Genomic DNA, 14830 nt, shown 5'->3' with positions numbered 1-14830 from the left:
ATTTGCTTTGGGGGTTATTAGATTCTTTCAAATGAATCTTTTGGACCTTCTGTTATCGCCAATCCAGAAACATCATAATAGAAAGACCAGCTTTGGAAGAAAGATTGGCTACAAAAGATTCTGAAAGCCTCCTATATTCCTAAAACCGCATTACAATATTGGAGGTGAAGACATAGGACCGTAACAACTCTCTTTTCCTAGATTGCTAAGGTAGATTCACTTGATCCTGCTAGCCAAGCCAGGAGGCAGACATATATTACTCCAAAAGCCAACTCTGATCCATTGGTAGTGGCCGACTAGAGTACTATGCTGAGAAGACTTTTGAGACTATATCTAAGCTTCAGGGGAAAGAGTGCTATGATTGATTAGTTATGCCTGCCATGAGTGCAGGAATAGGAAGGGATATGTATGCTGTTTGAAATTCCTTAAGCTAGAAAGATTTCCCATTTCTTCCATGCTCCATATGCATTTCTTCCACAGCTGGGAGACAGGTTGAAGAAAATGACTCTTGACCTCTCAGGTCCAGAGCTGGGAAGAGGCAAGTGAGGCTAATAAGGCAGAGATTTAAGGAAGTACTCTCAGGGTCAAGCAATTTCAGGGTTAGCACTTCCACAGCCCCAAGAGTAAGTGCTGCCCTGCGTTTCTCGGGGGTTTACCCTAGACCTGGCCTCAGCCACTGCATTCTTTGCCAGAGACTTCAAACTCTACAGTTTAAGTAAAGGAAAGGCATGTAGAAAGGAACAAAATGTTTGGGGTAAAAAGGATAACTGCTACATTACCATAAAATTTTCCATAGAGAAGACATTCTAATTTGCTACTGTCATATAATATTGTGGTTCTTCATCTGAAAGTCAAGTCAGGAGGAGCAACGTTCAGAAAAACACCCCAAAAAGTAAGAGTTCACTCAGCTAGTGAAACGAGAAGTCTGGTCACCTGTTATTTGGTCTTTGCCTTTTAAAAACCATGACCCCAGCTGGATGTCCCTTATGGTTATTTCCCTAAACGTTGTTCAACTGTTGTTATATTGAGGAAGGTATCCTTCCTCCTAATGGTTATTTAAAAAAAGAAAAAGAAAATTGTGAGTTTTGAAGGCCTGTTGCTCATATGTCCTCTCAGAATGATGAATCACCAGGGCCTGGACCAAACAATCACAGGCCTGGACGGGACAATCACAGGCTTGCTGCAGATCTTTGAGTGTGGCTCTCATGACATTTGGGGTCCCCGTAGTGCCTTTTGTTAGCAGGGTTTCCCTGTTCTCCAAGCTTATACTTTGATTTCTTTCAGAATATTTCTTCCAATGTGCTGGAGGAATCTGCAGTCTCTGAAGATACCCTGTCGCCTGATGAGGATGGCGTGTGCTCAGGTCGCTACTTCACCGAGAGTGGCCTGGTGGGCCTCCTGGAGCAGGCGGCCGAGCTGTTCAGCACGGTGAGTGCACACAGTGGGAGCCTGGCCTCACGCTGGGTTGAATTCCGGGTGCTGTGAATGTGGCCTTAATGGCCAAGCCAGTCCCATTTTTTGAGGACATATGCAGGGGTATGCAGGACAAGGGATGGCCAGGACAACTTTGATGGCTGCAAATTGCACCAGCTCTCCAGGGAGGTGAGAAAGCCTTTCACCACTGCAACAGTCTGCTTTCACCGCATGCTCATTGGCTGGGCAGCAGTTTCACAGCATTATTTCCTTTTAATAGGGCTGGAAGCGAAGCCACAGAGAGGTGGAATGGCTTGCCCAGGGCTACACAATAAATGATGAGGCATGTTCTCCCTGCCTCATCTTCCCTCTCAGAGAGGAGAATATTGGGGGAGAGGGAAGGAATAAATAGGCAGCATCTTCCTTCCTAATAACTGAGTTGCCCTCAGGATCTTCACGGCCAGGTCCAGCTCGCAGAATGTGGGAGCGGAAACCACTGCGGCTCCCCTCGTTGACCTAATCTGGGTCTAAACACTCCTAACAAAGAAAATATATGTATGCCGAAACCGGTTTGGCTCAGTGGATAGAGCGTCGGCTTGCGGACTGAAAGGTCCCAGGTTCGATTCCGGTCAAGGGCATGTATCTGGGTTGCGGGCACATCCCCAGTAGGAGATGTGCAGGAGGCAGCTGATCAATGTTTCTCTCTCATCGATGTTTCTAACTCTCTATCTCTCTCCCTTCCTCTCTGTAAAAAATCAATAAAATATATTTAAAAAAAAAAAAAAAAAAGAAAATATATGTAGATTAAGTCAGCGATTTTCAACCTTTTTCATCTCTCATGGCACATAAACTAATTACTAAAATTCTGCAGCACACCAAAAAATATATTTTTTGCTGATCTGACAAAAAATGTAATTCTGATTCGTTTACACCAGACAGCTATTGTTGTGTTGACTGTTTTTTTGTGTTGTTGTTTTGGTTTTATTTTTTGACAATCTAAGGAAAAAGAGGTCAGTGCCCCTGACCAGATAGTCATGTACTGCATGTTTTAAAAATTCTTGTGTCCTACCAGTTGAAAGTCTCAGGGGATTAAGTCACTGAGATTCAGGGCAGGGGAGAAAGTCTCTTGTCCATTTTCATTGTAATAATCTCCCTCTTCCTTAAATATTTAATACTCCACTATATCTAGGTGATTAATTTTTATTTCATACTTATGTTTTTTTCTTTTCTACTTTTCAATTCCAAGTTTCCAACCAACAACTTCTATGTGTTTTAATTATTGTTTTAACTATATTCTTATTTCTTTTTTCCTGACTTCTTTTTCAGGATTCAGAAAAAAAGTCCAATGTACTCCTATTTTTTCTGAAATTTAAGAAAATAAACTATTAGACTCCTGCTAACTCCTTTCAGGCATACATTGAACATCTGGTCATGAGGGGGCCCCTGATGACATTTAAGTATGCTAAATCTGCCTTCCTAAATTGCTCTTATTTTCTGCTCCAAATCTCCTGTTCTTTTTTCTTTTTTTCACTGAAAACTCCTTTCCTTGCTTAACATCAGCGTAAAGAACTATTTAGCATGTGTCTAGTTCAGTTTGAGTGCTATATAGCCATCCCAAAGATGCTCAGACATCACTTCTGCTCTGTAAAATATCCTGGTGCCCATAATAAACCCATTGTCCAGCACTGGCAGGTGTCACTCAGTGGTTAGAGCATTTGGCCCACGCACTAAAGGGTCATGGGTTCAATTCCCGGGTCAAGGGCAACGTACCTGAGTTGCAGGCTCCAACCCTGTCCCAGTAGGGGCACATGCAGGAGTCAACCAATCGATGTGTCTCTCTCACATCAATGTTTCTCTCTCTCTCCCCACTCCCTCCCTTCTACTTTCTCTAAAAATCAATGGAAAAAATATCCTCAGATGAGGATTAAGAAAAACAAAGAAAAAAAATTCTCCAGTACATAATGAACTCTGGTTTCTCTTCTTAGGTTTCCAAGGATTAAACTCTCTTTGATTTTCTTCTCTTTCCAAGGGAGGATTGTATGAGACAGTGAATGAGGTCTACAAACTGGTCATCCCCATCCTGGAAGCGCATCGAGACTTCCGGAAGCTGACCTGCACTCATGACAAGCTGCAGAAGGCCTTTGACAGCATCATTAGCAAGGTAGCTGAGGATCCTGGCCAACACAGTTACCTGGCAGCAGGTGACCCTGACCTAAAGATGCTTAGCCCTCCTTCCTCTCTAGGGAGTGATCTACCTTGAGCACATCACGACTCTAGTTCTCACCTTCCAAACAGAAAAGGGCTGGCAACAAACAAGAGCACTGACCCCAATTCAGAGTATGAAAGAAGGCTGCTCGAATTACTTCACAAGCCGGCAATGTGAGAATCTTTTAGATTCAGTTAAAAGAAGTCCTAGAAATTTTTCATGGGATTTCTTCTGTTATTATTTCCAAAATTCATTTCATAAACATTAACATTTTTAAGGCATGATTTCTGTTTATACTTTCCATAGGAACAAACTGCTTTATAACACAACAATGAAAGACTCCCATCCTTTGCAATGCAATGAATCTTCTTGAAGTACATAACTTAGGAGAGGTTTTCTTATTTTGCACATTAGGGTCATAAGAGAATGTTTGGAACCTACTTCCGAGTTGGTTTCTATGGATCCAAATTTGGGGATTTGGATGAGCAAGAATTTGTTTACAAAGAACCTGCGATTACCAAGCTTCCTGAGATCTCTCATAGACTAGAGGTAAGAAAAGTGACTCTGTGTGCATGGCCTTGTATACTTTACCAAAAAGTTAGAGTTGGTCATTATGAAAAAAGACAGAGTCATGATCTCTATATACATTTTTCCACATTGCATATATAATATGAAGGTATTAGGTGAGATCATGAGGTAAAGCAAGTTTTCTCCTAAGATTCTGTGTATGCTTGTCAATGTTTGTAAATTTATAGGGTGAATATTTATTTCCCAGACTATCCAAAACTCAAAGTCATCTACTTTCTTGTAACCCTTGCCAAATTTTAGTAAGAGATTTTCAGATTGAAGATTATTACCTTGACTTTGAAGTAATCTGCCCAAATGACTGAATTACCCTTTGAAAATGCTGTGGCCATCCTTTTGGTGTCACTGGACAACACATCCCACTTCTGACACACAGATGCTCACAGTAGCCACACCATGGACTGTGGCATAACTAACTCTTCCTGCTGATCCAAGGAAAATAAGAGTCAGTATCACAACTGAACTCTTCCTGCTGATCCAAGGAAAATAAGAGTCAGTATCATGGGCTGGCAGCCCCAAGTTCAACCTGCTGGTACTACATATGATCCAGCATGTAGCAGAAGGGAGCAGCATGTTCCTGGAGGAAAGGCTGAAGAAAAGGGAAAACAGCATAAAGAAAAGTGATGGAAAAAAGGAAGCAAACATTGAAAGAGCCAAGCACCAAGAACTTAGGAGGAAAGTCAAGGAGTGCCCCCAAAACAAAACCCTCTCAGGGTGAATAACTGGGGCCCCCTGAAATGCTGATAGTGTTTAACCAGAGATTCACTCCTCGCTATTGCTTTGCATTTAGGTCCCACTATGATATAAAACTTAAAACGCCTTTGTTGCCAAGTTTCTTCTCATGCTATCTACTCATGCCAACTAAAACAAGGGACTTTAATCCTTACGTGGCTCAAAGAAGCAGTGGCCCAGAGTAGTTAGGTGACTTACCCAAAGTCATTGAGCTCATGAGGAGAACTAGCAGTTGACCCCAGGATACTTGGCTTCTTAATGTTTCCCCAACTTAGGGCTAGAGGCATATATATTTGGTCTTCTTGTGCGCTGTGGTTTGTCACATTATGGAAAGGCTAGTGACCTCCAAGTTCCTAGGGTACAACAGGCAAGCAGTGAATAGTGCCATACCCCTGGAGCCGCTTCAGGAAATATGATGGCGCTGGTTGCATTTGAGGTGAAGCATGCATACTGTACGGAAGCATGTATCGGTTTGCAATGTTGCATTTCCTTATGTTTTTACTTTTGTCTCAGGAAAGGCTGAACTTGCCTCATTAGATCAGAGGGACTTTCAGTGATCAGTAAGCAAGTTGTCCCTTACACTTGTTCCAACCTTATTCTACTTCTGAGAGATGAAGACTTGCATTACATTAAAATAACCTTTCTAATCTGTCGGTTTCTCTTACCTAGGGATTTTATAGTCAATGCTTTGGTGCAGAATCTGTGGAAGTGATAAAAGACTCTGCTCCTGTAGACAAAACCAAGCTGGATCCTAACAAGGTATGGGGATGTTCGCAAAATATAGCCACCAGGCTCTGGTTCCCTTTGCTCTACCCCAAGAACATAAAATGACCTCCTCTGGTGGGCTCTCCAAGTCATTTCAGTGCAGCCAAGTCTTTCTGTCTAGGGTTCAACTGCTATTTGTTTAGCTCTTAAAGAAACCACACTCAAAGGTAGCAATCACAATAAAAGCTACTGCTCATTAAACACCAGCTCTGTACCTGGGACTGCATTAGGCCCTTTACATACATCATTGCATTCTCCGATGGCCCTTTGAAGTAGGTGTAGTTATTCCTATTGTACAGGCAAGAGAACTGAGGTGTGAAGCGGTTAAGCAACTCTCCATGGTCACTTAAGTGCCGAAGCCAGTACTCAGACTCAGAGCCCTTCATCCTCAAAACCATACTCTTAATAAAATCCTCAATTTAAAACATGTTAAAAAGGTGCACCTGTTCTGGCTGGGTGGCTCAGTTGGTTTGAGCGTCATCCTGGATACCAAAAGGTTACAGGTTGGATTCCCGGTCAGGTCACATACATGGGTTGCAGGTTCGATTCCTGGTCTGGGCATGTACGGGAGTCAACCAATCAATATTTCTCTCTCACATTGATGTTTCTCTATCTCTGTCCCTCCCTCCCTCCCTCACCCCTTTTCTATCTTCCCTTCCTCCTTCCCTTTCTTCTTCCCTTCTTTTCTCCTCGCCCTTACCCCCCCCCCCTTCTCTCTCCCTTCTCGTCTCTAAAATCAATAAACATGTCCTCAGGTAAGGATTTAAAAAAAATGATGCAACCTTCTCACTGACAACTTTTTCAGGCTGCAGGTAGTCCTTCCAGGCAAGTGCAGGTGAATGTGCTGTTGGGGAATGATGCAAAGGGCTTGGCGTTCAGTTTCCTCACTTCTCATGTGAGGGTGTGTCCTGTCTCACCCCTAACTAGGTGGACTACAGTACACTCTGACACTCACCACAGGAGTTTGCATCACACACCACCAGTGACAGGCTCAGTCCTCCATAGGACTGCTCTCACTTGAGACACCAGCCTCAAGTAGGGCCCCTGAGCAACCCACACTTCTATCTAGATGGCTACAAAACTGGACATTCCTGTTCACCCCTCAGATTAGATAATTCCCTAGAATGGCACAAAACTCTGAAAAGTACTATACTGACACTGTGCCTAGAAATGCAAAGATCAGATATATTCTTTACTAGAGGCCCGGTGCACAAAATTCATGCACAAGTAGGGTCCCTAGGCCAGTCCGGAAATCAGGGCCGATCTGTGGGGCGACCGGCGGGACAATCGGGGGAGGTCCCCGCTGGCACCCACCTTGGCTGGCCTGGGGCCTGTGGGCTGGGGGCAGTTCCTGCATTAAGCGTCTTCCCCCTGGTGGTCAGTCAGCATCACAACAACCGGTCGATCCACTGGTCGTTCTGCCATTCAGTCAATTTGCATATTGGGCTTTTATTATATAAGATTACACCACAGAAGGATGCCTCCTGCCCAGCCCATAGACATATGTTCATAAGAGAGTGTTCTAAACTGTTGGAAATAATCCAAGGTCAAGGAATTATTAAGGGTTGGGAACAGAGGAGCAGTTGCAATCTGGCAGGGCTACACGATGAAGAGTCCATACTCTTCTCCCAGTACTGTCCTCCAGGATATTAAGAAGATGATGCAAGTAGGGAGGAATGGGCCAAATGTAATAGTTTGTTTTTCTGCATATTTCAGAAGACTTGCTCATTTTAGACACATCCCCTAGTCTAGGTTTGAACCATTAACTGGTCAGACCTGAGCTAAGCTTCAGACAGAAATGTTTGAGGTCTTTGAAAGTGGGAATTGGCCGTGTGCCCACAATGATCTGTGCTCAGCACATGCTCTGGAGAGTCACTGGTGACACCCCTGACACAAGGTGCTCTTCTTCCCTCTTTTAAAATGCCCTGAGTAGGTTGTGAGAGTTTAAATAAGAAACTGAACCCGGAATTATGACCAGATTTCATCACACTAAGTAGTGATTTATGCTCTGAGATCAGTGACCTCACCCATCCATTTCAGTGGGCGGGTGTTGTAAACGCTATGGTCATTGTCATTTTTTTAGTTTTTTAAAGAGACCTTCTTTCTTAGTTAAGTGCCCTCATTCACTCTGCGTGTGTGTGTGTGTGTGTGTGTGTGTGTGTGTGTGTGTTTTAATGGGGTACATGCAATAAAAATTGGCTCTTTTGGTGTTCTATGGGTTTTGACAAACACATGTAACCACCACCATGATCAAGATATGTAAGAGTTGCATCACCCCAAAGTATTTCCCTGTGCACCTCTGTGGCCATTTCCTCCCTTTGCTTTAAGCCCCTGCCAGTCACTGATCTGTATTCTGTCTCTGCAGTTGTTCCTTTTCCAGAACGTCATGTCAATGACATTCTATAGGAAATCCATGGAATCCCACGATAGCCTTTTGAGTCTGGTTTCTTTCACTTAGCACAGCGCACTTGAGACTCATCCATGGTGTGGTAGTTTGATTCTTTGTATTGCCAAGTAGTATCCCATTGCCTGGATGTACCACCATTTGTTTATCCATTCCCCACTTGAGGAGCGTTTGGGTTGTTTTTAGTTTTGTCTATTCTGAATAATGCTGCTGCAGACATTTGTGTACAGGTTTTTACTTGAACATACGTTTCCATTTCTCTTGGGGATGCACGTGGAGTGGGATTGCTGGGTCGTGTGGTCAGTGTAATCTAACTGTTTGGTAAAGTGACTGTACCATTCTGCAGTCCCACCATCAGTGTATGAAAGTTTCAGCTGCTCCCCATCTTTGTCAGCACTTGATGTTGTCAGTTTCATTTCGTTTGGCCATGCTACCAAATGTGCAGCAGTCATGGTTGTTCTGGGAAGGAACGTTTGTCTCTTTGGACTAGCAGTTTGCAAACTCTCATACCAAGTTCCAGTTGGCTCAGTCAGGAGGGGTGGCTTGTGGATGTGACTTTACAGAGACACACTGCCCTCTCCTTCTCGCTGTGCTCTCTCTCCCTGGGGTGGAGAGGAGGCCTGGCTGATTGCTGAAGTCTCCCTGATGCATTCAGCTTCTGTGGCCGTAGGGAACTCAGAGGGTGGTGCCTCGGCGCTGGTTCCAGCATGCCTCTCCAGTGCGTCCTGGCTGACTGTTTGCAGAATCGCTCATCTCCTCCTTCCCCTACCTTTTCTCCCTCAGGCCTACATACAAATCACTTTTGTGGAGCCTTACTTTGATGAGTATGAGATGAAAGACAGGGTAACCTACTTTGAGAAGAATTTCAATCTGCGGAGGTTCATGTACACCACCCCCTTCACCCTGGAGGGGCGGCCGCGGGGAGAGCTGCATGAGCAGTACCGGCGGAATACCGTGCTGACCACCATGCACGCCTTCCCCTACATCAAGACCCGCATCAGCGTCATCCAGAAGGAGGAGGTAATGGTCCCCGCTGGGGACGGGCTCTGGACTGAGGCTGCCACCGAATGAGTGGGCAACACAAGCCTCCTTCATGGCAGACTGGAGTGAAATCTAAAAAGGGACACACTGGAAATACCATTTTATTTATTTATTTTTTTGTTTTTTTAAATATATTTTATTGATTTTTCACAGAGAGGAAGGGAGAGAGATAGATAGTTAGAAACATCGATGGGAGAGAAACATCGATCAGCTGCCTCCTGCACATCTCCCACTGGGGATGTGCCCGCAACCCAGGTACATGCCCTTGACCGGAATCGAACCTGGGACCCTTCAGTCCGCAGGCCGACGCTCTATCCACTGAGCCAAACCGGTTTCGGCTGGAAATACCATTTTAGTGGCTGTTCTCTCATTCTTGTAGTGCCAGGGAATTCCATTGAGGCAGCTACGTATTTCATAGCACTACTTTATATTTAAGTAGTTTCTATTTTAAAGCTCTATCTTTAATATAAATGTTTACAGAATTATAATTTAAATATGTATTTTAATGATACATTTGTATGAACTGTATATATTTACATTTTAAACACTTTGTATGAAGTCTTTATATCTGTAAAGGCTTACAGGTGAGTTAGGTGTGGTCGGGTGGTTAGTTATTAGAGACAGGAACGCAGGCAAGCAGCCCCAGGGACAAGGGGTGAAGCTGGAGGAAGGGCTCCATGCAAAGTGGATAAGGAGCCCCACGGCCTCCCAGGCCCAGCTTCCTCCTGCGACATTGCTCAGCCCCCTGTCTTCATTTAGTTTCCTCATCTGCACACTGACAGAACCTCTTCTGGGGTTCTGTGTATGGGAGACGTCTCATCCATGGGACTGATCAAGAAACTATCTCAGGCCACAGATCGTTCAAAATTAACCGTACTTTAAACATTTTAGTTTTACTTTAAAACACATCCATGTACACTTATTTGTCATTTATTTTATACAGGGCCAAACCTTCTCTGTGATTTGGGGTTGGGCTATCACAATTCAGCATTGTCTTATGTAAACCCCACCCATAATGCACTGTCTATAACTTTCAGTTTTTATTTATATAAAGCAGAGTGAGAGTTTAAAGATCCTTGCTGGCAGAATCCTCCTGGATTTTTATGAATATTTTTTAACCCTAGCCTTTTATAGTTGTCTTGTGCACACCTAATATGGCAGGAATTTTTATAGCAACTACTTTTCATAATGCTTTGCCCAAGCAATCAGCTTGGTTTTCATAGAAACAACTCTTTCCCTTTCCACACCCATAGTTTGAGCTTTATTAGATTAGGTCATTCAAATAACAAGTATAACAGGCATAATCAAGTTGGTTAATAAACACAGGTGGATTGTGATGACTACACACCTCACCGGGCAGAAGCAGAAGTGACTGAGCTCACTGGAGAGTGGCCCACATGCTCAGGTGTTCAGCAAGCGCGTCAGATAGTGGGTTTCACAAGGGCAAGGAAAGCCTGAACTAGTGACTCCGTTAAGAGGAGGATGGTTTCGAAGGCATCTGCTGTATTTCTTATTGTTTTGGACTTTGGAACACTAGGACATAAAGGCATAGCACAAAAATAAACCCATGGTCCCAAGAGGAGCCTTTATAATTTTTCTTGGCCATCTGTTGTTCTCTGAGAACTTCAATATATTCATTTGTTAGGGCTGTTTTAACAAAGTCCCACATTGCGTGGCTCAAATAACAGAAGGCATCTGCTGTATTTATTGCCTCCTAGTTCTGAAGGCCAGAAGTCAAAATTCAAAGTATTGGCAGGGTTGGTTCCTTGTGAGGGCTGTGAGGGAAGGATCTGTTTGAGGCCTCTCTCCTTGACTTGTAGATGGCCACCTTCTCTCTGTGTCTTCATATTATCTTCTCTCTATGCATGTCTCTGGGTCCAGATGTCCTCTTCTTATAGGGACCTAGGTCATACTGGATTAGGGCCCTTCTTAATGACCACCTTTAACTTGGTTACCTCTGTAAAGACCTTACCTCAAATAAGGCCACATTCTGAAGAACTAGGGCTTAAGACTTTGATATACGAACTTAGGGGGACATGAATTCACTCATAACATTCAGGAAGGATCATATCCTAAGCCAGCAGAACTTAGCAGCCAGCAGATTGACCCTTAAGAGAATTCTGTTTACCAGGAATGCACCTTCAGGGTAGTTGGAGAAGGCACACCTGATGCCAAAATCTTGCATTTTAGTGGGAAAGAAAATCTTGAGTGCTCTATTTTTAATAGCATGGATTTTAAATGTAGACATTATTACGATCAGATCCTGGCCTTCTCGCTTACTACCTGTGTCATTTTTATGGCACTGTCTTCACCTTACAACTCCCTCTTGGACTATAAAATGGAGAAAATAAGGAAGTTGTTTAAAGGAGTAAATAATAAGCATATGCAAAGTTCTTGGAACATAATAAGCACTCAAAAAATGTTAGGCCCTTCCTTCCTCTTAACCTTTCCAGATTGTTTTAAATTACTCTGAAAGCCTCCTTAGTTTCTCTTCAAATCCAGGTGCCCTCTGCCATAGCTCCAGGTTTTCCATGGCTTATAAGATCTGAAAGTGACTTTCCTACATTTCTGTCTTACGTTCAGTTTGTTTTGACACCAATCGAAGTTGCCATTGAAGATATGAAGAAGAAGACCCTGCAGCTGGCAGTTGCCATTCACCAAGAGCCCCCTGACGCCAAGATGCTTCAGATGGTGCTGCAGGGCTCCGTCGGAGCTACCGTGAATCAGGTCAGCAAAACGAGCTAGTGGCAGCTCCTCTGGTTCTTATTATTTTGATTTTCATATGTTTGCACCTTCCTTCCTTGAGGTTCATGGGGAGTCTGATCAGCACACAAATAATGTTCCTCAATTTGGGCTGAAGACTTGTGAGGTTCAGAACACTTTGAGTGACCTCTTCTGCTTATGCAACAACCCAAGGTAGAAAAGAAATCCTGGAGATTGAGTGGACCATCTAAGGCAGTGGTTCTCAACCTTCCTAATCTCAACCTTCCTAATGCCGCGACCCTTGAATACAGTTCCTCATGTTGTGGTGACCCCCAATTTCATTGTTACAAATTGAACATAATTTAAGCATAGTGATTAATCACAGAAACAACATGTAATTATATATGTGTTTTCCGATGGTCTTAGGTGACCCCTGTGAAAGGGTCGTTCGACCCCCAAAGGGGTCGTGACCCACAGGTTGAGAACTGCTTATCTAAGGAGTAGCATTTTCTGACTTGGGACCAGACTCAGCAATATGATTGAGACCTGGGGTCCTATTGAAGAATGCTTAGTCATGACCAATTTAGCCAGAGTTGTTGCAGGGCTTGAGGCTAATCTAAGAAACCTATAGGAGAATGAGGAAAGGGTCTGGAACATGCAACTTCTGGGTCAGTCATCAGATGAAGCCAGCATGCCAGGAGCCTTGCTAACCAGGAGTGACCTGGGACCAGGCTTCTTGGGCCACTTTAGATCAGACTGGATCTTCTCAGACCCGTTAGAATCCTGACTCCCAAATTCAGCATGGATTAATTAACCCAGTCTCAGATGGAGGAAGATGCCAGCTTAGTACTCTGTCCAATGGACCACTTTAATTTCAGATCTAAATCCGCTCTTGTCCACACCTCCACACTCAGAAACTCTTGAGCACTGTGACTCTTTCCTCACTCAGCACAATTGGACTCCCCTGCAAAATTCTGTGTCCACATAACGTCAAGGGAACAAAAATAGCAGAGAGGAGAAATGACTATTATATTTCCAAGATCAGAAAGTATTAGGAAGCTTTTGCTTTTGTTAAGTCCCAATCCTTTGATGAAAATAGAAGACTGTATCAGCCCACAACCGTGGACTACATATGTACTCTACATTCCCCTCTAGGGCAACTGAGCAAATGAATCTGAATGGAAGGAGCAAGACAATCTCCATTTTTATAAAAGCAACTCAAAGCACGTACCCTTCGATGTAGTATCGTTATCTTTATATATTCAAGGAAACCTATTATTAGTAGCATTTGATTAAGAAAATACATTTATGCTTCTGAGTATTCTCTGAAAACTCCAGACTCCTCCTTGAGAATCAAAGATCCCTGAAGAGTTTAAGACCTCCCTTTATATTTTTATTTGTTTTGATCAAACCAACTACAAAATTAAATGTTCAAATGAAGAAATCGTGCCAAGATTTTCTTCCAAGTAATGTCGTTTTATTTCCAATGTGCGTATTATTTTCCTACTTTCTCCTTCAGGGACCACTGGAAGTAGCCCAAGTGTTTTTGGCCGAAATTCCAGCTGACCCAAAACTCTATCGACATCACAACAAGTTGAGATTATGCTTTAAGGAATTCATCATGCGGTAAGAAGGGAAATGGCCAGGAGTTCAGTAGAGCAGAGGTTCCCAAAGCATGGTCCCCCGGCCAGCAGTGTCAGCAGCACCTGAGAACTTACAGCAAAGGCAAATTCTCAGGCACCAGCCAGACCTACTGAATCAGAATCTCCAGTAAAACTCACCCAATTCAGTAAAACTCATCAACATGTACATTTACAATTGGTAAATGTTATGATCTGTCAGTTGCAACCTCAATACTAGTGGTGGGTGTGGAGCCTTCCTTTCCCCTCATTGCTTAATTGCTTCTCAGGTCCAATCTGTGTGTGACAGCTTTTTAATGAATAGAGTAACGATTTTGTCCAGTGGTTTGCATCTTGTTATTTCTCCCCCCCGCTCCCCCCCTCTGCTTTCAGGCAGCAGAGGTGAGCAGGAGTGGAAAATGTCTGGGGGAGTGAACAGCACTCAGGTTTTCCCTCGAGTGAGCCCCAGCTTCTCCGCAGACTTGGGCTGCAGGTCGATAAGCCCAGATATGCAGGGTGAACATAAGTGCACCTTCCGACACTGACTGCTAATAGCGGAAATGTACGCGGGCCAGGCGCACTGCAAAGGGTCCTGGCCTTTCTGACTCAGCCATAAAGAAGCTGGCAGGCCCACTGCTGCAGCCCGTTCTGCAGCTCTTCAGATGGCTGCCAAGTTGGGACTTCGATCCCCTCCTACCTTTTCCTACGATAAGAAAAAAACACCTCAGGGTTTCAGGACCCAAGATGGAGAGATACAACATTCTGTTTCCGCCCCTTCTGCTCCCCAAAGCACCAAAACCCTTTTAGACACTGCAATTGGTGCCAATCTGTGTTTAAATTTTCTTCTTATATTTCTGTCTTGGTCAGCTCCGGCTGGTCTGACAAAATGCCATAGATCAAGTGACTTGAACAATAGCCATTGATTTCTCACAGTGCTGGAGGCTGGGAGGCCAGGATGGAGGTGTTGGCAGATTCAGTACCTGGTGGGGACCCTCTTGCCATCTTATAAATGGCCACCTTCTCCCTGCATCTTCACATGGTGGAGACAGGAAGAGGGAGAAAGCTCTCTGGCATTTCTTCTCCTAAGGCCATTCATCCATCATGTGGATCTCACCCTCATGGCTTATTCTTCTCTCATCTATAATAACAAAAGCATAATATGCTAATTAGACCAGACAGCCGAACAACCTTCCAGACGTCCTTCCGGATGAAGCTGTGGCGGCAGGGCCGAGGCAGAGGCAGTTAGGGGCGATCAGGCAGGCAGGCGAGCAGTTAGGGGTGATCAGGCAGGCAGGCAGGAAGTGGTTAGGGTGATCAGGCAGGCAGGCGAGTGGGTAGGGCAATCAGACAGGCAGGCAGGCA

General features: G+C 44.1%; 1 protein-coding gene across 4 annotated transcripts in view; it reads left to right on the top strand.

The window, feature by feature from the left end:
- DOCK8 (dedicator of cytokinesis 8) overlaps positions 1–14830 on the top strand; it is a 146553-nt gene that overhangs the window by 126091 nt on the left and 5632 nt on the right. For all 4 annotated transcript variants that reach the window (XM_023764567.1, XM_023764565.1, XM_023764566.1 and 1 more), the window contains 7 exons: positions 1285–1428; positions 3443–3574; positions 4034–4168; positions 5606–5695; positions 8889–9125; positions 11730–11873; positions 13369–13475. In XM_023764567.1, the coding sequence (XP_023620335.1) occupies positions 1285–1428; positions 3443–3574; positions 4034–4168; positions 5606–5695; positions 8889–9125; positions 11730–11873; positions 13369–13475 (989 nt within the window). The remainder of the gene's footprint in view (positions 1–1284; positions 1429–3442; positions 3575–4033; positions 4169–5605; positions 5696–8888; positions 9126–11729; positions 11874–13368; positions 13476–14830) is intronic.

Source organism: Myotis lucifugus, unplaced genomic scaffold, assembly GCF_000147115.1.
Source record: "Myotis lucifugus unplaced genomic scaffold, Myoluc2.0 scaffold_337, whole genome shotgun sequence".
Lineage (NCBI taxonomy): Eukaryota > Metazoa > Chordata > Mammalia > Chiroptera > Vespertilionidae > Myotis > Myotis lucifugus.
Note: the sequence above shows the minus strand (reverse complement) of the source record. Positions and strands in the feature narration are given on the sequence as shown.